The sequence below is a fragment of the Nuphar pumila genome, chromosome 5 (genome assembly GCF_984573655.1).
Source record: "Nuphar pumila chromosome 5, dmNupPumi1.hap1.1, whole genome shotgun sequence".
In the NCBI taxonomy this organism is placed as follows: Eukaryota; Viridiplantae; Streptophyta; class Magnoliopsida; order Nymphaeales; family Nymphaeaceae; genus Nuphar; species Nuphar pumila.
The window spans coordinates 2,277,431-2,303,114 of NC_143253.1; the positions used below are offsets into that span (position 1 = coordinate 2,277,431).

General features: G+C 36.7%; 1 protein-coding gene across 1 annotated transcript; it reads left to right on the top strand.

The window, feature by feature from the left end:
• Nucleotides 1-16,699: 16,699 nt before the first annotated feature.
• On the top strand, nt 16,700-25,319 carry LOC149836456 (CBL-interacting protein kinase 32-like). Its single transcript, XM_090005347.1, has 14 exons — nt 16,700-17,931; nt 18,494-18,556; nt 19,759-19,830; nt 19,975-20,082; nt 20,179-20,259; nt 21,293-21,346; nt 21,440-21,565; nt 21,648-21,737; nt 21,960-22,082; nt 22,192-22,302; nt 23,191-23,304; nt 23,458-23,514; nt 23,596-23,670; nt 24,996-25,319. The coding sequence occupies exons 1-14, from the start codon at nt 17,761-17,763 to the stop codon at nt 25,104-25,106; spliced, it is 1,356 nt and encodes a 451-aa protein (XP_089861473.1). The 5' UTR covers nt 16,700-17,760; the 3' UTR covers nt 25,107-25,319.
• Nucleotides 25,320-25,684: the final 365 nt, after the last annotated feature.

The window sequence follows — 25,684 nt, forward strand, 5'->3', positions numbered from 1 at the left end:
TACCTGACCCAACTCGAACCCGAATTCCCGGGTGACCCGAACCCCACCTGAGCAATATGCGGGCTGGGTTTGGGTTATGATTTTTATCGATCAGGTACTTGACCTGACCCGAGTATTTTATATGTATTTTTTATAAAAATAAAAAATTGAAATTATGCTGGTTTGGGTTTGGGATTCCATTTTTGTATCCCGTCGAAACTTGAAACCAAAGCCGGTCATTAATTATATGGATTAATTATATGGGTGGGTCCTACTTGACCCTGACCTATTGACATAGAGAGACGTTTGTCTTAAGTTCACCACAATTTTTTTTGAAAGGCAATGTTCACCGTATTTTCTTTTTTATTTTTTACATTAGATAGATTCAACCTTATAAAAATGATTAAAATACCTTTAAAAGAATGATGCTTCTATAAATACATACTTTTTTGGGCATTACAAGTCTTTTAAACTTGAAGAGAATTTAAAACTCAAATACCTTTAAAAAAAGTAGCTTTATGAATCCATCAAATTTACCTTTTTGACCTGAAAAAGTAATCATATATTTTAAAAATTATTATTTTAAGAGTATTTTAACCATTTTAATATGATTGAATTATAACTAGTTTAATGTTAAATTAACTTAATCTAACGTTAAATTAATTATATTTAACATTAAATATATTCAATATTATGAAAATGACTAGAATACTTTTAAAAGAATGATACTTTTACAAATACATGTTACTTTTTTAGCATTATAAGTCTTAAACTTGAAGGGAATTGAAAAGTCAAAAACCTTTTTCAAAAAGTAATTTTATAAATTGATCAAATTTACCTTTTTTCTTTACTATATGGTACAGAATGTTGGGCTGCCAAGAGACATCATATTCAAAAAATGAGTGTAGCTGAGATGCGGATGCTTAGATGGATGTGTGGAAATACAATAAAAGATAAGATTCGGAACGAAGAGATACGTAAGAAGGTAGGTGTTGCACCCATTGAAAATAAGATGCGAGAGAATCGTTTACGGTGGTTTGGACATATTCGGCGAAGGCCTAATGATGCTCCAGTTAGAAGGTTGGAGAAATGGGAAAATATATTAGTTAAAAGAGGTCGGGGTAGGCCTAGGAAGACTTGGATGGAGATGATGGGAAAGGATATGAATGCTTTGAACCTCACCGAGGACATGGCGTTGGATAGAAATGATTGGAGGAAAAGGATTCATGTGGAAGACCCAAAATGAATTTCTTTTTTGGTTCATATCGCTGACCCCAATTGTTTTGGGATGAAGGCGTAGTTGTTGTTTGTTTGTTTGTTTGTTATCAAATTTACCTTTTTTGACTACAAAAAGTGATTATATATTTTTTAAAAACATTACTTTTTATGAGTATTTTAGTCATTTTAATATTCTTGAATTCATCTAATGTTAAACACAACTAGTTTAATGCTACATTATACATAGGTTAATATAAAATTAAACTAGTTGTGTTTAACATTAGATAGATTTAACCTTATGAAAATGACTAAAATATCATTAAAAGATTGATATTTTTATAAACTCTTGGTTACTTTTTGTGCGTGTGTATATATGAAAGGGGGACCGTCCAAACAAAACAAGGTTCAAAATCTACAACCAACGACGATTAGACGACTTCTCTTATTCAATGCTTGAACATCTCATCAATTGAACCTAATATACATGGTGACAAATCTTGCAAGATTTATGAAATTTTTGTGAAAATATTGCAAAAAGTTAAAGCTGATAATTTCTCGTGAGTTTTTTTGTCAAAAACATAAATATCATGTTTTTATGTTTTCATCGGCTATTTATCATGAAAAATCTATGGTTTTTATTTTTAAATATTTTTATTTATATTTTCTTATAAAAAAGTATTTATATTTTATATTTATTTTTTATTGTTAACATGATTTTTTAAGGCTTGAAAATTGACAACTTATAATTTTTGTAAATATTCAAGCATCTAAAAATCATGTTTGTTTCTCAAAAAATTCATGATCTAACCGTTGATTCTTATCATATGGGCTATGTTGAACACATCCTTAGGGCCATATTAGCAAAAAAAAATAAATAAAAATGGTTAGTTCATACAAAATTAAACCTTATGGATGTACTCAACATAGTTTATTTGATAGGAATCATTGTTTGGATAGTTTTTTTGGACATAAAAGTAGTATCTTTTAAGTCAAGAATTTTTGATACATTGTGAACCATTCATTTTTAAGTCTTAAAAAACATACATATATACTATAATCACATGATCCAAAACTTATTTTCTACTAAATAATGTTTATAGATCATATATGGTCTTATCAACTAAAAAGTTTAAGAAATTTGACAATCTAAAGCTTTATTAGGTGGGAGTATGTACTCCTGGAGCATCATATAGATAGATAGAGAGAGAGAGAGAGAGAGAGAGAGAGAGAGAGAGAGAGAGAGAGAGAGAGAGAGAGAGAGAGAGTACGCTCCAAGTGTGGCGACAGTCTCACCGTATGAAGTCCGTTTTGCTAGGCCCTGGTCTTTGGTTCTTGTTTTACCGATGAGAAGATAAAAAGTTGTAATGTTTGACGTTTAAAAAAATTTGTTCTTTTTTATTAAAGCAACACATGCACCCACGTGCGCACACATGCATGTCTTAAAAAAAAAACAAAACCGCATTAAACTCAAAATTCAGAAATTTTAAGGCCTGAAAATATCGGTTTTTGAATTTTAAATTTGTGATGATTGGAGAACTTGACGCAAAGCAAACAGCACTTCCTCATATTCCTTGTGCCATGGAGGGAGAAATCTGACACCTTTTTTTTTGCCTTCAATTAGAATGAAATATTGGGCTATCTCTATCTGTTTTTTTTAAAGGTGGTTTACATTTGCAAAAAGCACACAAGTACTCCTGACTCTTAAGACAATCTAAAGAGAAAATGACAGAGGTAAGAATCTATTTTATTTTTGAGATCTTTTTCATCATCATTAAGTCCAATGTTGTCAGAATCAGCTCGGTCCAGTGTCGGAGAGGGTGATGGGAGTAGAAATGAAGATGAAGATGAGGTGGAGTTGTCAATGTAGTTGCCAGCCTCATCTCCAAAAACGGGGTGGGGTAGGTGATATTAATTACATTCTCGTTAAATACCATGTCCACTCCCATCTCCCGCTCCCAAACAAAGCCTTGGATAATCGTCTGCTTCATACCCTGAACCGAATTTAGCTGAATCAGTCATTTTTTTACCAACAGATGACGTCTTAGAAGAATATTAAAAAAGTGACATTTTTTAAATTAAAAAACTATGCCTAATCGTTGCGTATCAATTTTGAGCCGATGCGATATGAATTGCGTGGTGATATCCCAACTACATGGGGTTTTGAAATCGTTATTAAAATTAATTTAAACAAATTGCCCCGACATCAATTATATAAATACATAAATAAGTTATATATATATGGGTCTGTGCTAAATGAAACATGCCAAATGGGTTTTTCTACTGTTCCTGTTTTTTTTTTTCAGTTCCAACCCCATAAATGTGTTAGGCATGCTCGATTTCTGAAGAATCCACACCTGGTCATGTGTTTTAAAATTTACAAAGATTTTTGACCATTGATTTTTAGAACGTTATAAAAACTCACCCATATGTGGGAATAGAACACTTCAAGATCTGATCTCTAAAAAATCAAGTACATAGATCACATGGTCAGAATTTAAAAATAAAATGAAAAAACCCTGAAAAACTCATTTAGTGTAACGTCCCAAATTTAACACAAAATTTGTAACCATTTTTTTTTTTGAAACACATAATAGATTTGGGCTCGCTACAAACAAATAACTGAACAAACCATCTTATTGGAAATTCAAGTTCATAATTTAAGAATCAGTAGAATAAGTCTCAAAATATAACAAAACAGCCCAAAATCAAATCCCTAGAGCAACACACTCGTCGAGCCTTGTCCAACGCCACGCCATCAATCAGAACCTGTAACATTTTCAACGGAGAGGTTAGCCTCTCAAAGTACAACAGTAAAGATCATAGCATATGAAAACATGGCATTAGAAAATCATTTGTATGTATAGAAATATGTTCCATAGCAAACTTATATACATATTATTTTGTTCCATGTTGTCCCTGGACCATAAAAGTCGGTGTTGACCCTTAGTCAAAACCCATGCCATCAATTCCAATTGTCACATACAGAGGACTGCGGTACCCACAGCCGTTGCTCCCACTAGGGCGATACATTGATCGGGAGGTCCCATAGTGAGCCTTTCATATTGAGCTCAGTCAGTAGGGCTAGTCATCGGGCTTTCCCGTGTAACTACCCAGGTCCCCCTAGGACAACCGGGCTGGGTGGACCGAGGAGACGCCTTGCTCTCCAAACAATATAACAGAAATTTCGGAGCCTGGTACCACCTACCCTCTCCGTAGGCAAACAGAAGTCCTGACTTATTATACTCCCTCAGGAGGAGTTCCACTTCCCCATTTAGGGTACACGACATATGTACAACTTGGTCCAAGGTACAAGGGTTGTGGTGTTTTTACAAACATGATAAATTTAAACTAGAGAAAAAAAAACCATAGAACACTAAAAAAATAATATCTTCCATGTACATTATCCAAATGCCCTTTATAAATTGTCGTTGGGGTTTTGGATGCAAATACCGTACTTTTATATCTGAAACAAAAGGACTCTATTTCAAACATATAAAACTTTTACCAGAATTTATGAAACAAATAAGTTTGGTCATTTTAACATAATCTGTCTAAAATGGGTATCTCTTGATAAACTTCTGAAAAGACTAATTTTGCTGAAAAATTAGGACTCAGACCCATTCAACATCATTCAGGGACCAGTTAACGAACCTCTCGATGATTCCAAAATGCCAAGACATGCCTAAAAATTTCATCGGATCGCTGAGATTTGCACGTCAATAGTTGACCCAAGTTATTTTATTTTATATATATATATATATATATTTATACAGTCTGATCAAAACCTGTAGGTCATTGAAACCATGTATGACTAGAACCTGGCCTGTAAATCATGTTATCAATGCCCTATTATGCTCAGCCATTTACCATCATATATTATCAATACAATAAAAAGCTATTCAAAAAGAAGTAATACGAGGTACTTGCATTCACTAATGAAATAATAATATTTATAACTCACAGTTATATGAGTAATCTATATCCATCAAGAATAAACATCTAAAACATGGTTTCAACCATGCCCTCACGCTGAATTCTCCAACCACTTGCCCCATCTAAATGCCATGCTAAAGTACATGCATGAAGTCACATAATATAAAGTCACATAGTATAAATTAACATACACCTAACGTACAATATAAATCTGATGCTTACCCCTTTTTTTTTTTTTTCACCAAGCCCTCTTGAAATACATACTAACGTCTGGTCCCATATCCATTAATGTGTAGAGTTCACCTAATATAAATTAACATATACCCAATGTCCATTATAAATCTGATGCTTACCTTTTTTTTTTACTAAGCCCTCTTGAATTACATACTAATGTCTGGTCCCATATCCATTAATGTGTAGAGTTCACCTAATATAAATTAACATATACCCAATGTCCATTACAAATCTGATGCTTACTTTTTTTTTCACCCAGCCCTCTTGAAATACATACTAACGTCTGGTCCCATATCCATTAATGTGTAGAGTTCACCTAATATAAATTAACATATACCCAATGTCCATTACAAATCTGATGCTTACTTTTTTTTTTCACCCAGCCCTCTTGAAATACATACTAACGTCTGGTCCCATATCCATTAATGTGTAGAGTTCACCTAATATAAATTAACATATACCCAATGTCCATTATAAATCGGATGCTTACCTCTTGTTTTATATGCTGATGAACACCTGTACAAACACAGACCCATGTATACCAAATCTCTAAGCCCTCTTGAAACACATACTAACGTCTGGTCCCATGTCCATTAACGTGTAGAGTCTTGATATTTTTTTTTCTTTTAAATCTTTTAGAAATCCAAATGCAGTAAATACAGTTTTAAATTTCCTCAAAAACCTATAGTTCATATGCATGCTGCACATAATCATAAGCTAAAATCTGAACCACCGTACCTTTTTTTTTTTCAAATCGCTCCGGTCCTTCGCTCCCTTGTGCAAGAAGGTTGTGATCAACACGCTCCGTTGCTCAAGCTCCTCTATCGATCTCCAGTTCTCTTTCCCCCTCTCTCTTTTTTTTTAAAAGCTTGTTTGAGGATGCAGTCCACGTCTCCTTCTCTCTTTTACAACAAAACAAATCCCTTTTTTTTTTGTTTCAACGTTACCTCCTTTTTACCACTATCTCTCTCTTCCTTTCTGGTCACCTTTCCTTTACGTTGTTAATTTTATGAGTCAACCCAATCTTCCAGCCACCTCCTTTCCTTATGCTAGCCATCTAATAAATTCTTTTTACTAACATTCCTTGCTAGAGTAGCTCTCTTTCTAAATAAAGTTTCCAAAATGTGTGCTACTTACCTCCTTAAAATCCAACCTTCTATCTTCACCTACTTAAATTAGGGGTCATTAAATCACTAACCAAATCCACCTTTTAATTAATTGTTTTTAATAACTTAAGACAAAGAAGGAAAGGGATTTTACTATTCCAATCATGCTGGCCAGAATCGTTATTTTATATCTATGCCTTATACTCATAAACCTTAAAGGCGATTTTGCCCATCAATGGTCGATCCATGTAAAAATATACATGTACAGAAAAATATGAGAACTTAACCTTAACATTTAAATTCAAAATAAATAAAAAAAAACAAAAACAACAACAACAAACACTGGGTTTTTACATTTAGCAGAGACCCATTACTATATATATAATGGGTAGGTGCTAAATGATAGTATTAAATGAGTTTCGCAGGCTTTTTATGTTTTATTTTTAAATTCTGATCTTAAAGATGTGATTTATATACTTGATTTTATAGGGATTAGCTCTTGAGTGTTCTATTCTGACAGATGTGTGGGTTTTTATAAGGTTAGAGAAAAATCAGCGGTCCAAAATCTTTGTAAAATTTAGAAGCTTCAAATATCATTTTTTTTATCAAAAATACTTGATCCAGGTGTGGATAGACCATGCCCAACACATTTAAGGGGTCAAAACTGCAAAAAAGATATCAAAAGAGTAGAAAAACCCATTAAGCAAGTATCATTTAGAACCTACCCATTTCTCTCTCAATCTCTCTCTTTATATAAGAGAGAGAGAATTACATAAAATCACACCTTTAGGTGCGAAATGATAGGTGATAAATGGGTTTTTTGTCCTTTTCTTATTTTTTTTGCAGTTCCAACCTCATAAATGTGTGGGGCATGGTCTATTTATGAGGAATCCACACCTAAATCATGTGTTTTTGATGAAAAAAAAAATGATATTTGGAGCTTTGAAAATTTATAAAGATTTTGGACCCTTGATTTTTTGAACTTTATAAAACCTACCCATGTGTCGAAATCGAACGCATCAAGAGCTGATCCCTATAAAATCAACTACATAGATTGCGGTCAGAATAAAAAAAATTGAAAAAAAGAATGAAAACCCATTTAGCACATTCATTTGGCACCTAACGTGTGAGCAACTACCAATCACTCTATGTATGTATATATTCTAACGCTGTACGTTAATAATAACTCCTTGGGGTCTGCCAGACCCCAGCTTGCCTTTAAAATATAATATATAATGATAAAAAGGAAAATGTTGAAAAGGTCCTTTGTGAGACTTGCTTTTCTAGAAGACCTAAGACATAAGGCATAAACAAAGATATTGGCTTTGGCACCATATTATCACATCTGAAACTTTGCAATTGTCGGTGAGGCATCTAGACCCAAAGGTTTTGGCAATAGTCCCACCATAAACTTAGGGAATCACAAACATGTCATCCAAACTAGTGAAAAAAGCCTTCCCACAAAGTAGCCCTGAGAAAGAGGGTGGAAAAGAAAAGAAGGAAATATGAAAAAAGATTTTACTATATATTTACCTAATTAATGATCCTGTCAATTGTAAAAGATTAAAGACAAGGGCTGGACCTCTCATTCATCAACTATTTACATCATGAGATTATAATTAAATTTACAAAAGTGCACTTATTTAATACTATACAAACATATCAAGACATTTTCATGGGAAAAGGATTTGTTCTGTCATGTGGCATGTTCAGATGGTTGAAACTAAAGATAGGAGTCCAGAAGTTGATAGCCATGACTAATAATCTCTCTTGAAAACGACAACTATATTTTTTTTTGAGAAAACTGAAAAGATAATTAGAGTAGATTCTTCCATAAGGGCCATGTAAGGTGTAAATCTGTGTTCTCAATTTGTTTAGTGGGCCATATGATCTTACCAAAGGAAAAATAAATGGCCTATAGCGAGGCAAGTGCAAGTTAATGATAGGCTATACTTAAACAGGCCAATTCTGAACCCACACGAAATAAATGATATTCAACCATGCTACTACTCTCCTTTGTAATTGGTACCTTCTCAATGTATTTTTACTCTCTTTGAGCAATGATCATTATGTCGTTATATATATATATATATATATATATATATATATATATATATATATATATATTGAAAGGCAAACTGAGGTTACACCAGTTACACAACATACCATTGGGTTTTGAACTCTCAAGGACCCAACACATGGTGACGTACACTAACAGATCCTACCAAACAAGCTAAGCCCCCCTTGGTAAAAAGGATATATTTGCCACAATCAATAGTACCTATAATCTAGTTGGGATCTCATTATGGAAGTTGTCTTGATTCAATTTTTAATGATGTATTCTAGTTGAATTTTTGCAAGTTGGAATCTTACTTTACCCCGTCCTACCATTCGACAACATGAGAAAAATGCCAAAACTGCATCACCAAATCTCAGAGTGTCATTCTCAACTCAGGATAAGAAGGGAAATGTCTTGTATGGCTTTCACGTTGGGTCCATGTCCATGTGGATCCCTATGCAGTGCCAAATCCCTTTCTCTTGTGGCACAGTGGTACGTGCTCTTCCTCCTCACCGTGGAAATCCGTTGGTTCTTAGGCCGGTCGGTTCATTGTTGGCAGAGCCGAACTTGTCAAGAGGCCAATGAGACTTGGGCCTAAGGCCCTTGGGCAAAAAAAAAAAATTTAGGGGCCTTGAAAAAATTAGAGGCGCTGCTCTCGAACTCCTACTATTAATAAGGTGCTCAAAAAATTTTGAGGCACTGCTCTCAAACTCTTACTATTAATAAAAGACCTATTTTTAGAGAGCCCATTTTTAATAAGAGCTCAAAAATTTTTGAGGCTTTGCCTTAAAACTTCTGCTATTAACAGGAAGCCCATTTTTTCCCTCCGCCTCAGGCCCCATAAAACACAGGTACGACCCTGATTGTTGGAACCTACAATCATGGCCGAGTCGAATCGGCGATGCCAGGCACAGGTACAAGCACCCGCCACAGAGTCCCAAGGCCAGCACATGCAGAAGTAGCCCAGTGTAGCAGATTCCAAGGGTTCAAATATTGGGGATGGATACTCCAACTAGTGACCGTCTCCAGAAATAATAAATCAAACACGTTCCAATCTGGTCCACAAGATGTTGACAGAGAATTTCACCGTACCCACCGTTGTAATCATATCCCCTTTTACTTCCTCGCCTCCCTTCAATAGTGTCATTCCCCTTCACCCCCACCCATTGTTTAACCTTCCCCCAAACCGCCTCTTTACCCTTCCTGTGCCTGCAGAGGAAAATCCGGCAATGGTGACTGTCTTCATGCCCCCTGATATGTCCTGCTTCTCAAACTTTGATTCAGACCCTCCATTTAGAAACTGCTGTGTGATAGCGAGACTCACGTCTAAGATGTCGATCTTCTCAAACACAATACAAACGATAATATGCAAACACAAAAAGAAAAACTTAACGTGGTTCGGTACAGAGACCTAAGTCCACGACCCTCAATTTCTCTGCGTTTTCTCACGCTGAGATGAGGATAAAAGATCCACTATATAAAGCGTTGCAAACAGGTTGCTAACTTGTTTCCTCCTTTTGAGGAGTTTTGATTACAAGGGGAGAACTTATCGTTATTAACCAGAATTTGTTTTCTAACGGGAAACTTGTCTTTAACAGAGGAGCCCTTTCTGGTAAGATATGTTGCCTTTCATTTGGAAAGTCCTAACTCGACTTGCTCGGTTTGGACGTTGATTCCTGCAACACAAGATTGTGGGTCGCCTGAATTGGATCAGAGCCAAGGGTCTTAACATTCCCCCGCAAGCCTAACGGGTTAGGCTACACGTTAAGCTTGGACTTCAGAAAGTTGAACTGAGTTACAACAAGAGGTTTGGTCAGAGCGTCCGCAAGCTGGTCTGATGAAGACAGATGCTGAACCTGAAGAGCCTGAGTGACAACCTTATCGCAGACAAAATGTATATCCAGTTCAATATGCTTGCACTACAAGATGGACTATATCCATCACTTATCCGTCGCTAAGTCGTCCCTAAAATGTTTAGCGACGGATTAGCGATGGATAGAGGCCATCGTGAATTTTTGCTCGCTAATTAGCGAAAAAACTTATCTGTCGTTAATTTCGTCGCTAATTTGTGACAGATTAGTGACAGACATTATCCGTCGCTAAATTTAAAAAAAAAAAACAAACAAAAAAAAATTGATCCCTGTCGGGCAGTATTCCGGCAGCAATAAGCCGGACTTATACCGCGCCCGACAGGCATTGCACAGAACGATCGCTCTGCCTCGTCGTCGGACTTGTATCATCCTCCGTGAACTGTTGCTCTCCGGCGTCGAACCGGCATCGTCGTCCTTCGTGAACCGGCGTCACCGTTCTCCAGCGATCACTCTGCATCATCGCCGTCCACCATGAACTGACTTGCACAACGATCACTTTGCATCATCGAAGTCTGTTTAAATCGAGCGCGATCGATTTAAATTTTGAACGGAGAGAGGGAAAATTTCGCGCTCGGTTTAAATCGAAAATTAGCGAGCGAGGGAATTTTTCCGTCGCTAATTCGTCGCTAATTAGCGACGGAAAAATTCTCTCACTAAATCCCTCGCTAAAATATTTTATTGTATTGAGAATTGGCGATGAAAAAATTGTTGTCGTTAATCCGTCGCTAATTAGCGACGGATTAGCAATGAAACAACTTTCATCGCTAATCTTCATGAAGAAAGTTTTCTCTAGCTAATCTATCACAAATTTGCGACGAAAAAAATCCGTCGCAAATTTCCATGGTTAATTAACAGTTTTCTTGTAGTGTTGCTGCTGCTGTGAAAGGTAGTGTGAGCAACAAGGTATGTGGCAGAGACATTATCACATTAAATGACTGGACTTGAAATATGATGGCTTTGTTCATCGAGAAGGTGACGAAGCCAAATGCATTCAGCAACAGAACAATACTCGGCTTTCATGCTAGATCACGATACCACAATCAGGGATAAGTGATATGACACAAATGGATGTCAACGCAGGTCAAGTGGATAAAACCCATTTTTGGTTGGACAACTGGCTAGGTCTATCGCAAATGCACCAATGGTTGTATAGGATAGCTGCGTCCAAAACCTGCTTGATAAGGGATTGTTGGATGAGAAATGTGGGTTGAAATATTCAGTTTAGTCGACAATTGCAACAACATGAGATGACCCAATTGTAGGCACTTCTACAACAACTAAGTTCGGTGTTAATACAAGCTAAACCAAATTGTTGGTCATGGAAGCCTAGCAAATCTGGTATCTAGCTACACGTTGGCCTCTTTCATCACAACCATTGGAGCAACGAGTCCCTGTCCTTTCATAAAGAAGATAATTTAGGGTCCAGAGCCAAGACATTTTTGTGGATATTCTTAGTCAATCAAGTAACCACACAAATCCACCTGAAAATAGAGGTTTTCAGCTTGCTAGCATGTGTCATGTGTAATGTTATAGAAGAATCACCTATCTGGACATCGTTTGGCATAGCCTCCTACATATGGCCTTGGCCACATCTACTATGGCTTCCCCCTAAGGATAATTGTATCAGAAGTCTCATATTCGGACCCCCTTGTATCCAAGAGAAGTGATGGGGCACAATATGGAGATGGTGGATCACCTCTGTTTTGTGGTACCTTTGGCCGAACACAACTCAAGGATCTTTAGAGATACACCATCTACACTCACTGCTGGCAATCCATTTCAAAACCATGAATGGCATCTGAGCCTTTGCTTCCATCAAATGGCATAATGACGACCTTGCTTGGATCAATAATGCCTTTTCTTGGTCAATAAGATTTAATCATGACAATTGAATGAAGCTTTGTATCTCTTTGAAACATTTTGCGCTGTATAGTTTATGTCTAAAATTTTAAGTTTTCTAAAAACAAATATATTGTAGATGTTTAACAAGTTAAATTAGGGAGCATTGACTCTTTTTTTTTTATGAAAAAATATGTTTTTGAGTCAGAAAAATTTAGTACTTTTATGGCTATTGATTTTGCATCATTGAAAAAGAAAAAACCTGCATACATGTCATATTCCGGTGATAAAAAAAACAATTCCTACTAAATGAATCATGTTGATTACATCTATGAGGTTCGACTATAAGCAAAAGAATATGTCAATGGAGCTTAGCCCATCCAACTCGATAATAGTTGAGTTTAAAAGCACCTAACCTAAGTTCGATGAGACCCAACCCAAAACCCGAACCAAATAAAGGTCAAATCGGGTTTTCAATGAGTTGGGATTGTGGTTCTGTCGTGTCAACCCGACCTTCTCAACCCTCTCCCAAGCAAGGAAAACCCCAGGTGAGACCCACGACCAACCCTACTTGATATACTTGGCATTGGATTTTTTTTTTCACAAATTACAGTTACCCATTAGATTGAGATTATTAATATGCAGAGAAACAAAATTTTAAATCTAAGTTCTTGGATTATATGGCTGTGACAATGACCCAAAGTTTGCACATGCTCGTTTGCATGCCTGTCGATGTTTGACAGGGCAATGCATCTTTCATTAATGTCCAGCTGACATCAAAAGAAAGAAAGGAGACGATTGTATCAGCGTATGTGTCATGATAATCTGTCAAGGGTCCCTCTGATGCCATTCAATTTCATGCATGTGGTAAACCTCGCCCACCAATGTTTTAGCTTTATTTCCCACCATACCTTTTGCATGCTCTAGATGCCGCTCATCTAAAAACATCAGTGACTCTAAAGAAAAAAAAAAAACTGTGGAACTTGAAAGGACTATAGTAGAACTTCCGAGATAGCCGAGTAGGCTATTTATAAGCTGAACAATGTACAATGGTTTGCGTACATGGAATAACGATACCTCTGAAATTATCGTTTTTGATAATGATTATCACAAATGATAATCAGCAACCTTTAGTTGGACTCTTCATTGACCGGACTCTTCGCTCTTTGAACTCTTCATGTGCTGAAATATTCTAAACACAGGAGAGATTTACTACGTTTTGAGGTATCCTTGTCATACTCCGGCGAGCTCAAAGTGGGGTCAATGACATTGAGCTTATCACGAAAGATGAACCTTGAAAACGAAAGAGGCTTCATGAGGCCATCATCAGCCATATGTTCAGACGAGGAGAAAAATTGAACCTGGATATAACTCTTTTGCACATGATCCCGTACGAAGTGAAAATCGATTTTAACATGTTTAGTGCGAGCATGAAAGACGGGATTTGCATCAAGATAAATTGCATCAATAGTGTCACACCAAAGTATATAGGTGGCGAAGAAGGGGCGCGACCAAGATCAGTTAGAAGAGACCGTAGCCAGAGAAGCTCTGACGCAACGCATGCAGGCTAGCAACTTGTACTCGGCTTCAGTGCTGGAGCGAGCTATGGTCCTTTGCTTGTAGAAAGACAAAGAGATCAGATTGGTACCCAGAAACACAACAAAACCACTTGTGGATCATGCAGTCATCAAGACTCTCAGCCCAATCGACGTCGGAATAGGCTGTGAGTTGAAATGAGGAGGACCGTGAGAAAAAGAGACCATGTTGAATGGTGTTTTTAACATACCGAAGAATACACTTGACTGCCGACCAGTGAGTCAATGTAAGATGATGCATGAATTGACACACATTGTTGACGACAAAAGCAATATCAAGCCTAGTGATGGTGAGATACTGAAGGCCGTCGATTATACTCTGATATAGTGTTGGGTTATAAAACACAGAGGCATCATCTTTAAGTAGCCGAGTAGTGGAGCTCAAGGGAGTGGAGACGAGCTTCACATCCGTCATAGAAGCACGATGAAGGAAATTCAAGGCATAAGTACGCTGACACAAATGAAGACCTGAGGAAGCGTAAAGCATTTCAATGCCCAAGAAATAGTTTAGACGCCCAAGGTCTTTGACGGAGAAGGCATATCTAAAATGTTGAATTAACTTGTTGATGGCATTGTGTGAATTTTCTATAATTATGATATCATCAATGTTGACAAAAACATACATAATCAAAGAACGGTCCAGAAAGACGAATAGAGAAGCATTAAAGAGCGACATCTGAAAACCGCATGACTTAAGATAAGAATTGAGGCTGTGATACCAAGCATGCGGAGCCTGTTTGATACCGTATAAAGCATGATCCAACTTACAAACATAATGAGGATGAGAGTTGTCTTCAAAACTGGGAGGCTGTGCCATATAAAAATCTTCTGAGAGAAGATCATTGAGAAAGGCATTGTTAAAATCCAATTGATGTAGAGGCTATACGAACAAGACTGCAAGAGCAATAACCACACATATGGTGGTAGGTTTTACCACGGAGCTGAAAGTCTCAGGGAAATCAATACCTTCTTCTTGATAAAATCCCTTGGCAACAAGTCGAACTTTAAATCGAGCAACGAAGCCATCGACATGACGTTTAATCCGAAAGACCCATTTGGAGCTAACAACATCATATTAAGGAAGAGGAGGAATATGCCACATGTGATTGAGTTGTAGAGCATTAAATTATTTTTGCATGACTAAGCGCCACTTAGGATCAAGATTTACCTGTTTGAAAGAGGTGAGTTTAAGTGTGAGTAAAATTGGGTTAAAGAGAGCAAGTGAAATCGGGTAGCGAGAGGAATAAAAAGTATGCGGTTTGAGTGAGATGGTCATGGATCGAGTAACCATAGGATTAACATGATCAGGGGGCGGTTTAATATGGGTTCAGGAGAGTCAATGATTGGTAGAGAGGGAGTTTGTGAGGCTGGTTTTGGGAGGTCAACATTAGGTACGTGACTCATACCATTAGTGAGGGACGAAGAGGAAAGAGTGGAACCAGATGGAGATGGTGGTTCAAAAGCCAGTAAGGATAGGAAATCCGGGGGAGGAAGAATAACGGGTGGGGGAGAGACCCCAGGCCGAGAAGAAAGGTGAAGGGGAGTAGGGTTATGAAAGTATGAGTCTAAAAGTGAACTCGTCAAAGTAAACATGGCGGGAGACATAGGTGCGGTTACGAGATGGATCAAGACATAGATATCCCTTGTGGTGAGAGACATATCTAAGAAAGACGCAAGGGATGGTCTTGGGGTGAAATTTGGTGGTGAGATATGGTGTTAACAGAGGGTAGCAACGGGCACCAAAAATGCGAAGATGATCATAGGTAGGTGGTTTATTAAAAAGTAGCTCATAAGGAGTTTTATGACGAAGGACTAAGGTGGGGAGATGGTTAATGATATAAACAACAATACAAAAAGCTTCGACCCAGAAAGAGTATGGCAAAGACAAAGATTGAAGTAGGCACAAGTCGATTTCAACAACATGTCGATGTTTTCGTTCAACGAGACCATTTTGCTCGAAAGTGTGCGGGCATGAAAACCAATGTAGTATGCCATGATCTCGTAAGAAGTTTTCAAACTCACGACTAGTGAACTCTCCTCTATTATCAGACTGAAAAGTACGGATGAAGGTTTGCAATTGCTTTTTAATAACAAACTTAAAGGCTTTGAAGCATTCAAAAACTTGTGACTTAGTGCACAAAAGAAAAAGCTATGAAAACCGAGAAAAATCATCAATAATAAGAAGATAAAAGCAAAAATCTTCAAGTGAGTTGACTGGAGCGGGTCTTTAGCCATTGGCGCAAAAAAGTTTGAGGGAAGATTTTGTGGATGAAGCCTAGTGTCCAAATATCATAACGTTGATATATAAATATCACCGTTGATATATAAATATCACCGTTGTAGGCTTTAACGGCGACATTTATAATTAACCCTTTTTAAAATTTTATCGCTTCTATGCAAATCTGCCGAACCGCTACCCTTCTCTCTGAAAGCCTCCTCCTCGCTCTGCTTCCGCCGAATGAGGCGACCAGCAGCCACACTCCCTTATGCAGCCCAAACCACAATGTTAAAAACATAAAACCGGTTAAAATAATGATTAAAACCTATGTTTAAGCTTGAACATGTCAAATAATTGGCGCCGCAGATAAAGCAGCGAGAAAAATCAGGACATCCTTTCAGGATATTGCACGACTCGGAGTCTCGGACGGCGAAGATAAGGATGAGACCCACTTTTGAATTTCTCCGTGGTTGTCCCCCATTCGACTATAATAATAATAATAACGGACACGAATCCTACTCCGTGGGCTTACCGCTTCCCACTTGCCCGGGAGGCCTAGCGGTCTTCTCTAATATATAAATTTTTTATTAAGTTTTTATAATTCTATTTTTTACACTGCTATATTAATCATGGTCTAAAATTTTCCACTTTCTTTCTTGTGGGTCTTCGTAGATATTGGTCAATCAGAAACAGGAAAATTGGTACCTGAAAAATTTTCATGTTGGGCATTGAAAAAATACTTAAATTTTCCATTTTTTTTTTCTTGTGGGTCTTCATAGATATTGGTCAGTCAAAATCAGGAAGGTTGTTATCTGATTTTTTTTAATGTTGGGCATACTTTTGGTTTGTGGGGATCATTTATTTTTTTATTTTTAATAGTTGGGGATTTTTGGGGTGAGGTGTATCTGGGGTGAGTTCTATTGTGATGCAGTTTGGAGCAAAGTGAGATACTACTGACGTGAAAAGCTTGTGTGGTGGTAAGTTGGTGTTGAGCAGAATCTGAGGTAGCTATTCCTTTCCCTGTTTCTAAGGGAATTTGGGTTTGTAAGGATCTGTAAGGCAGAAAAGAGAGGTTCTTGAAAGCAGATCTTGTTTATAACATATAGTTTTTTGAGCAAGATTGGAGGAATTGCGTGGTTTTCACTTGGTTATTGGGTGATTGAGAGTTGGACAGATTTTGAATGGTAGTTTTTTCACAGAATCGAAATTCATCAGGTGGGTCTTGTGTCTAATTGGTTTTAGCAGAGTTGGAGGATTCAGTTGATCGGGTGGTGGTCTTCTTTGTTGAGGCGTGAATAGGGAATTTTGGTGTCTGATCAGTTTGAAGCAGGGATCTGTTACTTTTGAGTCTGTTGCAGGGTGGTGGTTTTCATCCCACTGTGGCTTGAGGAGTGTGAATTAAAGGTATTCTTCTTAGTGTTTGAGCAGGCTTAGAAAGCTTTTGAGTGGCTTTTTCAGCACCATACAGGAATTAAGCGGTACTGATGTTTAATTGGTTGCACTTCTTTTGAAGAGCCTTTTTGCTATAGTGATAGAATTTCTGGTGATCTTGCGGTGTTTGTTAGTTGGTTTAATGGTGAAGCTGTTGTCTATATAGTTGTGATTTTCTTTTCCTTCCTTTAACGGGGAGCTTGGTTGGGTTGTCTAAGAGGGTTTGTGAGGTAATTTGCTGCTTGATTGCAAGAAGGGAGAAGGGTGGGATTTGTAAATGAGTGCACAAAAGTTGAAGCGCAAAGTGGGGAAGTATGAGATAGGGAGGACGATTGGAGAGGGCACTTTTGCAAAGGTCAAGTTCGCAAAGAATTCCGAGACAGGAGAACCTGTGGCTCTCAAGATCCTTGACAAAGACAAGGTTCTCAAAAACAAGCTAGTTGAGCAGGTCCTTTTTCTTGACATGATCCTTATTTGTTGAGTGTTCACTTTCTCATTATTTAACTTGGGAATAAAATTTCAGAAACTTATCTAAGTTTTAGATTCTATATTTTCATTGTCTCTGTGATGTTAAAGATATGTGGCATTGTAGACAGGTTCCTTAAGGCCACTAAAACTGCGCCAGATACAAGGTTTAGGCAGATCATCTACTGTCTAGTTGTTAAAGATTTCTTACTTTTAGCAAATTACTCATTTAGCTTAAGTATGCTCAGTATCTTCTTGTCAACACAGTTAGAAAAATAAATACCAATTGTCCAGACACTTCCAATTCTAGATTCTGCCTTTTCGAACAGCTGTTTAGCATTTTTCTGACCATCAGAGCATTGGGATGTCCAATTTATAGATGGTTATTGGATTGTTCTAGATTTTGGGAACGTGAAAATTTCTTTTTCTCTTGTAGTTATCTAAAATATGAGTCTAATATGATTTCAAAAATCAACTTTGCCTGCTGAAATTGCATTTGTAGTTTGCTTCAAGTTGTTAGCACTCTGAATTAATTTATCATGCAGATCAAAAGGGAAATCGCTACAATGAAGTTAATAAAGCATCCAAATGTTGTCCGCCTGTATGAGGTGAGTTACCTTATAAAAACAATTTTATTCCGTTCCATAGCTTCCATGTATTGCCATTAGTTACTTCACATTCCATGTCTGTCTTCTTAGTGAAATAGCATGTCCAAGTGGTGACTACTTGTAAAATGATTGACTCATAACAACATGTCTCTCTAATCCGTGTGCACACACACACCATTTTCTGAAAGTTAAAAGTCTTGAAGTGCCTCTGGTGACTGTTGTGCTCTGATACTTTTTAAAATGTGGAGGAAATGGGCTTGACATCATGGTTATTGCAGCTGGAGGTTTAGTGGATTATAGTCAAGGATATTGGCTATCTGATCTATGGTTATGATAAGTCATAGTGGTTCTATTATGGTACTGATCAATCTTCACATCAAGGAAACAAGGAAGCAAAACTAATTTTTTCATTTAAATTCTGAATGAACTTTCAGGAAGTGTGCATCATCACTTCCTGTAATAAGAGTGTTTTCTATTGATGTATAATGTGTAATTCATTCCATAGCATTGTATCTTAGTAAACCAAGGGACTGAACAATGAAGTACAAGATGTCAAACCATGAACAAGAGCCTTCTTTAGCTGGATAATGTTAGTAGAATGATCCCCACCATCACATCAGGGAGGTTATCCCATGCATATTTGATGATCTCCATAAGTGCATTGCTGACATCAAGTTGATGGAATTTCCATCCAGATGTGCCAGACAAAGAAAGAACCGTCCTAATCATGATTCATGCCTGTGCACATGAGTAAGATCAAGGTCGAAGCAAAACTGTGTCTTTGAATTCTATCTTCTGGAAAAAGTCTTACTTTTGAAAGCATGCTTATGGAATCCATATCCAAAAGCAAAGGGATTTAGCTCCTGATTTGAGTAACATCATGGAGATCAAGAAGAGATATTAACAATGGGATTTGAGAATATCATAGGATGGAGGCGAAGACCGATGGATAAGTAAATTCATAATGACTATTCACACTAACTTGACATCATATTGTGGGACTAACAACAATATTAAACTTAAATTTAGGTCAGTAATATACGTAAGGTTTTTGCTGTCAAATGGTATCCAATTAGGAGTATGACACAATCTGTAGATTTTGCTGCACTTATTTTTCTGTCTGGTTAGTCTAATCTTCACTCCATTTGGTGCTGCTTTTAGGATATTTCTATTTGCGAATTTTACAACTCACGCTTCTTCAGGTAATGGGAAGCAAGACCAAGATCTTCCTTGTCCTTGAGTTTGTCACTGGAGGGGAGCTCTTTGACAAGATTGTAAGTTGTGAAGCATTGTCTAAGTTGTAGCCACCATCGTGTTGACCTACCAACTGGAAGCATAAAACTTGCTACTGAGCCAGTCTTGGAACGTTTCACCTGTTTATTCAACTACTAGCTTAAACAAGTGTTTTCATGTCAAAGGTTAACCATGGGCGGATGAGTGAGGATGAGGCACGGAGATATTTTCAACAACTTATTAATGCAGTTGATTACTGTCACAGCAGGGGTGTGTATCACAGAGACTTAAAGGTAATTATTTTACATAATATGGTCTCCGCTCAAGATTTAAATGTTCCCTGTTATCTTGAAAGATGAAGGTTGATGTAGCTGTTATGGTGCTTGCAGCCAGAAAATTTACTCCTTGATGCATGGGGAAACCTCAAAGTATCTGACTTCGGCTTGAGTGCTCTTTCCCAACAAGTCAAGGCAATACTTTTTGTCAATCAAATTATATGTTCCTTCTGGTTACCGTGTACATTCAAATGTCAGCTTTTCTTTTAGCTTAATTCAGATGTCAGTTTTTATTTTAGCAGATATCAATTAAATGCTAATTTTTTGTCTAATGATTATTTCACATTTTCTTTTTCAAGTAATACAGAAACATGTATATGCAATTTTTGCTATGCAACCTAATGAAATAGCATTAACCTACATATAAATAATGTTAAACATCTGTCTATCTGAGCATATACCCTCAACAACTGCAATTCCAACATGTCTGGAGATTTGATCTGGATGTGGTCACCCTAATTCAAACCATAGCACAGATGCTGGACAGATTCAGGAAACTGTGTGCATGCTTATTTTTTCGTATGTATGTTTGTGCATCTATCCTGATGGAGCATGCCATCACCACTTCAACCAAAATAGATGAATCTGGTTGATCAAGATTAGAACAGAACCATGGTTGTGGTTTCAGCATAAAAAGTAGATGAGGAACTCTTGTATGCCTAAATGTTGATAAACATGGACCTTTATGAATGTCTGAATAGCTACATGGCCTATCTGCAGTACGTGTGAGCAAGTGTGGTATGAAAGAAGAAAAAAAAAGTAAGCACTGTTTATTGTTGTAAATGATAATTACCCACCCAAGATGCATACTTCAATGGTGGAACGTGTTATTGCACAGAGGCAGTTTACAATTCCTCAAATATAAGTAGGTTAAAACCTGTGTACAAGATAGTAATATATTATCTTAGGTGTCAAAGAAGGAATATGCCTAAAGACTAGTGCATTCTAATGTGGAGTCGTGGACTATACCTTTTGATTGTGACACAGAGAATTCATGGAACTTTTGAGTTATTATGATTAAGAATCCCTTTTTCGTCATGATACAAATACCCTGTGACCTATGCCATGGTTTGTGAAAATCTAGAATTGATAAACCTTTTCCTTTTCTTTCTTTTGAAGATATCTTATGTTTTAAATCTTGTTGTAATTTTAGAAGTCCCTTTTGCAGGATGATGGCCTGTTACATACCACTTGTGGAACTCCAAACTATGTTGCTCCAGAGGTGCAGATAGTAGTAAACTGCTCATTTTTTGTCTGCCAAATTCTACTTTATTATTTTTTCTAACAAGGCATATGATTTGCTGTCTTCTACTAGGTACTAAATGATAGAGGTTATGATGGGGCAACTGCTGATCTGTGGTCATGCGGGGTCATCCTCTTTGTATTGCTTGCAGGTTACTTGCCTTTTGATGATTCTAATATTATGACCCTTTATAAAAAAGTGAGCATTTTTCCAATTGTGGAGTGAGGTTTTCTTATTTTAATTTTCTTTTGTTTATTACAAAAGTTTCCATTGATTGCAGATTTCAGCAGCAGAATTTACGTGCCCATCTTGGCTTTCTCTAGGTGCAATGCAGTTGATTGCTAGGATTTTAAACCCAAACCCCATGACGGTGAGGATTTCTCATCTAACTCCTTGTTGGGATTTATAGTTCATGCCTTTGATGTGTATGGGCAAGGTATCCTGTTTGTTATCATTAATATGTCAGTCAAATGCAAACGTAACCTGAAAAACAGAAATTTGATCTTGTTATTGGTAGTGCTGGAACAATATATTCTTTCTACAGCTATGGTTGCACTTTTTACAAGTGAGTTTCACTTATATATGTTGGCAGCGTATTACCATCCCAGAGATTTTAGAGGACAAATGGTTCAAGAAAGGTTATAAGCCTCCTTCATTTCAAGAGGAACACAATGTAAATTTAGATGATATAGATGCGGTATTTAAGGACTCTGAAGTAAGTAAGAGATAAGCTTTCAGTTCAAGCAAAAATATTTTCTGCTATATTATTTCTATGTTATCAATAGAATATACCAGACTTATGCCTTCTTTTTTTTCCAATTCAGGAATATCATGTGACCAAGAAGAAGGAAGCCCAGCCATCAGTAATGAATGCGTTTGAACTTATTTCAATGTCCAAGGGTCTTAACCTTGGAAATCTGTTTGATGCAGAGCAGGTAAATAGACATGACATTTGGGTTCCATAAGTCAATATATAACTTTAGTGAGGTTCAAATATTGAATGAAGATGATAACAGAAATATGAGTTATGTAATGCTGGGATCTAGTCTTGTTTTTTTTATATGGTTAAACATGCCCCCCTATACATAAAACTTGTGAGTTCGATATCATGCTGTTATTGCTTTGTGATCCTCAATATCTCTCTCTATTCAACTGAATTTTGGATTTGTCTCTATTGGCCTTCTGGTACACATTTGATGCCTCTTTTCCCCTCACCAGCCTATTGGTTGTTACCACATGGAATTTGCATTTTGAAAAAATTGTTTTCTGTCATATCTGTGTTTAATTCCATCAGATATTTCATGTGAAGTGTAAAAAAAAGTTAGGATGGCAAACTTAGTGGAGTACATTGGAGTGGGTCAGTCTGCTGGCAATGAACAGAACCAGCGATGAGGACATATTCCCTGATTCTGAATAATGTTCTCACAGAAATTAAGAAGGCAGAGAAGTAAAGAGGTCACTAGAATAGTATTAAATTAAATTAAACATTTACATATTTTCTCTTTCATATGATTGTTACAGTGACAAATACTCTTGTTCCATCTCTGTCTATCAGCTTATTTGTTGACATATGTACAAGAAAAGTTTGGTGTATATGTCACAATATTCTTTGATGCTGTCACTGATGACACATCATTAGTTGTGTTTCTTTCTTCTGGCAGGATATGTTGGCTGATGAATTTTGTAGAACCACCATGATATTTTTTTATATGTTGCTTATCAAACCATTCACATTCTTTCAGGACATTCTCTTTATGATTTGCTTTATATATTTGTACTGGTCTGGATACCAACCAGTTCCCTCGCTATTGTCTTCATGCTAGGAGTTCAAGAGGGAAACACGGTTTACATCAAAGTGTCCTGCTAATGAAATTATCAATAAAATTGAGGAAGCTGCAAAACCTCTTGGATTTGATGTTCAAAAGAAAAACTACAAGGTAAACCCAAGACTTCATTTGTTTCATTTCTTTACAACTTGCTTGAGAATATATATGGTCATATCCATGCCAATCATAGTTGAACAACTAGGCTTCAAATGAGGGAGCTACAAATCTAATGTCACCCTGATGTTTCTGCATATTTTCTTTCAGATGAGGCTGGAAAATTTAAAAGCAGGAAGGAAGGGAAATCTTAACATCGCTACAGAGGTTGTCAATGGTTTCTAACCTTAGTTTTTATGCTTATGAAAACAGCGGACAATGTTCTTACTATCTCATCTATTCACTTAGGTCTTCCAAGTGGCCCCCTCTCTTCACATGGTTGAGGTACGGAAGGCTAAAGGAGATACTCTGGAGTTCCACAAGGTAGTTCAGCTTCTTGCCCTTTCTTTCCATTTCTTTTTATCATGATCATGAATACTTCCTGATTTTCATGCGGAAGATCTGCTTCATCATTTTGAAATGACAGATTTATGATTTATCTTCTTCATTTTCTCATGTGTAAGTGTAACCAGTTCCTAGTTTTCATGCAAACAATATGTTCAGATCCATGGTTATTATTTTAATTTATGGGAAGGAATAATCATGCTCAGAACACATTGCAATTGCAAACCTTGTTTTTTTACCAGTGGGCTATAGTTTATTATGGTGAGGCCAGGGCCCCTTTGAATTTGAATTGGATGACTGTAAACACTAGTCAATCCATTGTGATGCACATTGGGATGGCAACTTTCTGTTTATTCTTATTAGGTTAAAAACAATCTGTACCAAAAAGTTTCACTGGTTTGTCCTTAGATTTATCTTATTTACTCTTATCTAACAGACTAATGTACATGGCAACAAGATTGTCTCTAGTATGAGTACCCTGAGTTAGAGTTGTATTCTTTGACAATCCAATGTTCTGTGGTCTTTTATTCTTAATTTGTTCCTTCCTTACAATTTTTATTCTGATCTATCACTCATGCTCATATCTGTTTTCACTTCTTATCTCTAGAAGTCACCTGGATATCAATAGTCTGTTCTTTATTGCATGAACTATGAGTTGCTGTTGTTTTCTAAGTGTGACCGGTAACTTCTACCTGTTTCATTTTCTAATGTTTCTCTTTATGTTATATGGTTATGGAAGACCTATGTATATTTTTTCCTAGTCAAACTGAAGGTTTCTCTACCATACTTATCTAATTGGAAAACTAAACAAATTATGCTTCGTGATTCCCTAATCCCAGTTTTGAATGCAAATCACGAAAATGCATATTCTTCCCCAATTGTGGCATTGATAGGAAAGGAAGAGGGAGGCAGTTGTTCTAATGTTCTAATGTTTCCGCATTAATAAACCATAGTCTGTTTGTGGCATTTAAATGAGTTGTTTCCCCTTTCAAATGGTATGTGAAAACAATATTTGCTTTTGATATTCAATATAATGGATTTACTGTTCACTATGAAAATATAAATATTCTTATCTTTGCAAATTCCTTCTGTTTGTTTGATTCTCTGCTGTCACTGTTCTTTAAATTTGTGTTTTTCTAAAGGGACATATTGGCTATTCATGGCTAACACATGGTTGAAGCCTTTGATGTGTTAGAATATTTCTTTGTTCATTGGGATGTTTACTTTCCTTTCTGAAAATATGAGGAATAAACTTCGTAATTGCCATCTTGTTTCAACTATATTCATATTTCCTTTCTTTGCAGTTTTATAAGAACCTTTCAGCTGGCCTCAAAGATGTCGTTTGGAAAACAGAAGAAGACATGGAAGGTAACAAGTCAAATGACTGCAATGGTGGCGAAAGTATTTCTTCTTGATTATATGATAGTATACGGTGGTAAGGTAAATCGAGGGTTTATTATTATCCAATTTTTGTGATGGCATTGTCACCATCCTGGTTACTTTTTATGTATTTTGACTAGGTATTATTTTTTCCAAAGCAACTCTGGAAGGTTATGCTGTGTTAAACATGTATTTTTTGTCTGATTGTTGTTTGGACTGATCTGTGGAAAAATTTACTTCCATCCAAATTAAGATTTTTTCCCTTGCACAATTTACAGATGAGGGTTACAAGATTTTATTTCCGTCTATAGTTGTTATTTTCTCTTCACAACCTACATAAAGGTGTTGTTTGCCCATTCTCCAAGCGAATGCATTTGACAGCAAGAGACTACGGTAGCAAGGATGAGTCCAAAGGACCATCTCATGAAACTTGAGAAAATAAATTATGTTCTGTTTAGTGGTTTTTCTTGGTTTCAAGAAATAGACAATTATGTTTTATCTTTTGTAACTTGATGTTGAAAGTTAAAAAATTGTTTATCTTTGGACTCGTTCAGCTTCCTTGATACCTTGCTTCCATATCATCTTTAATCAGATAAACAAGGGTTGTGATGAG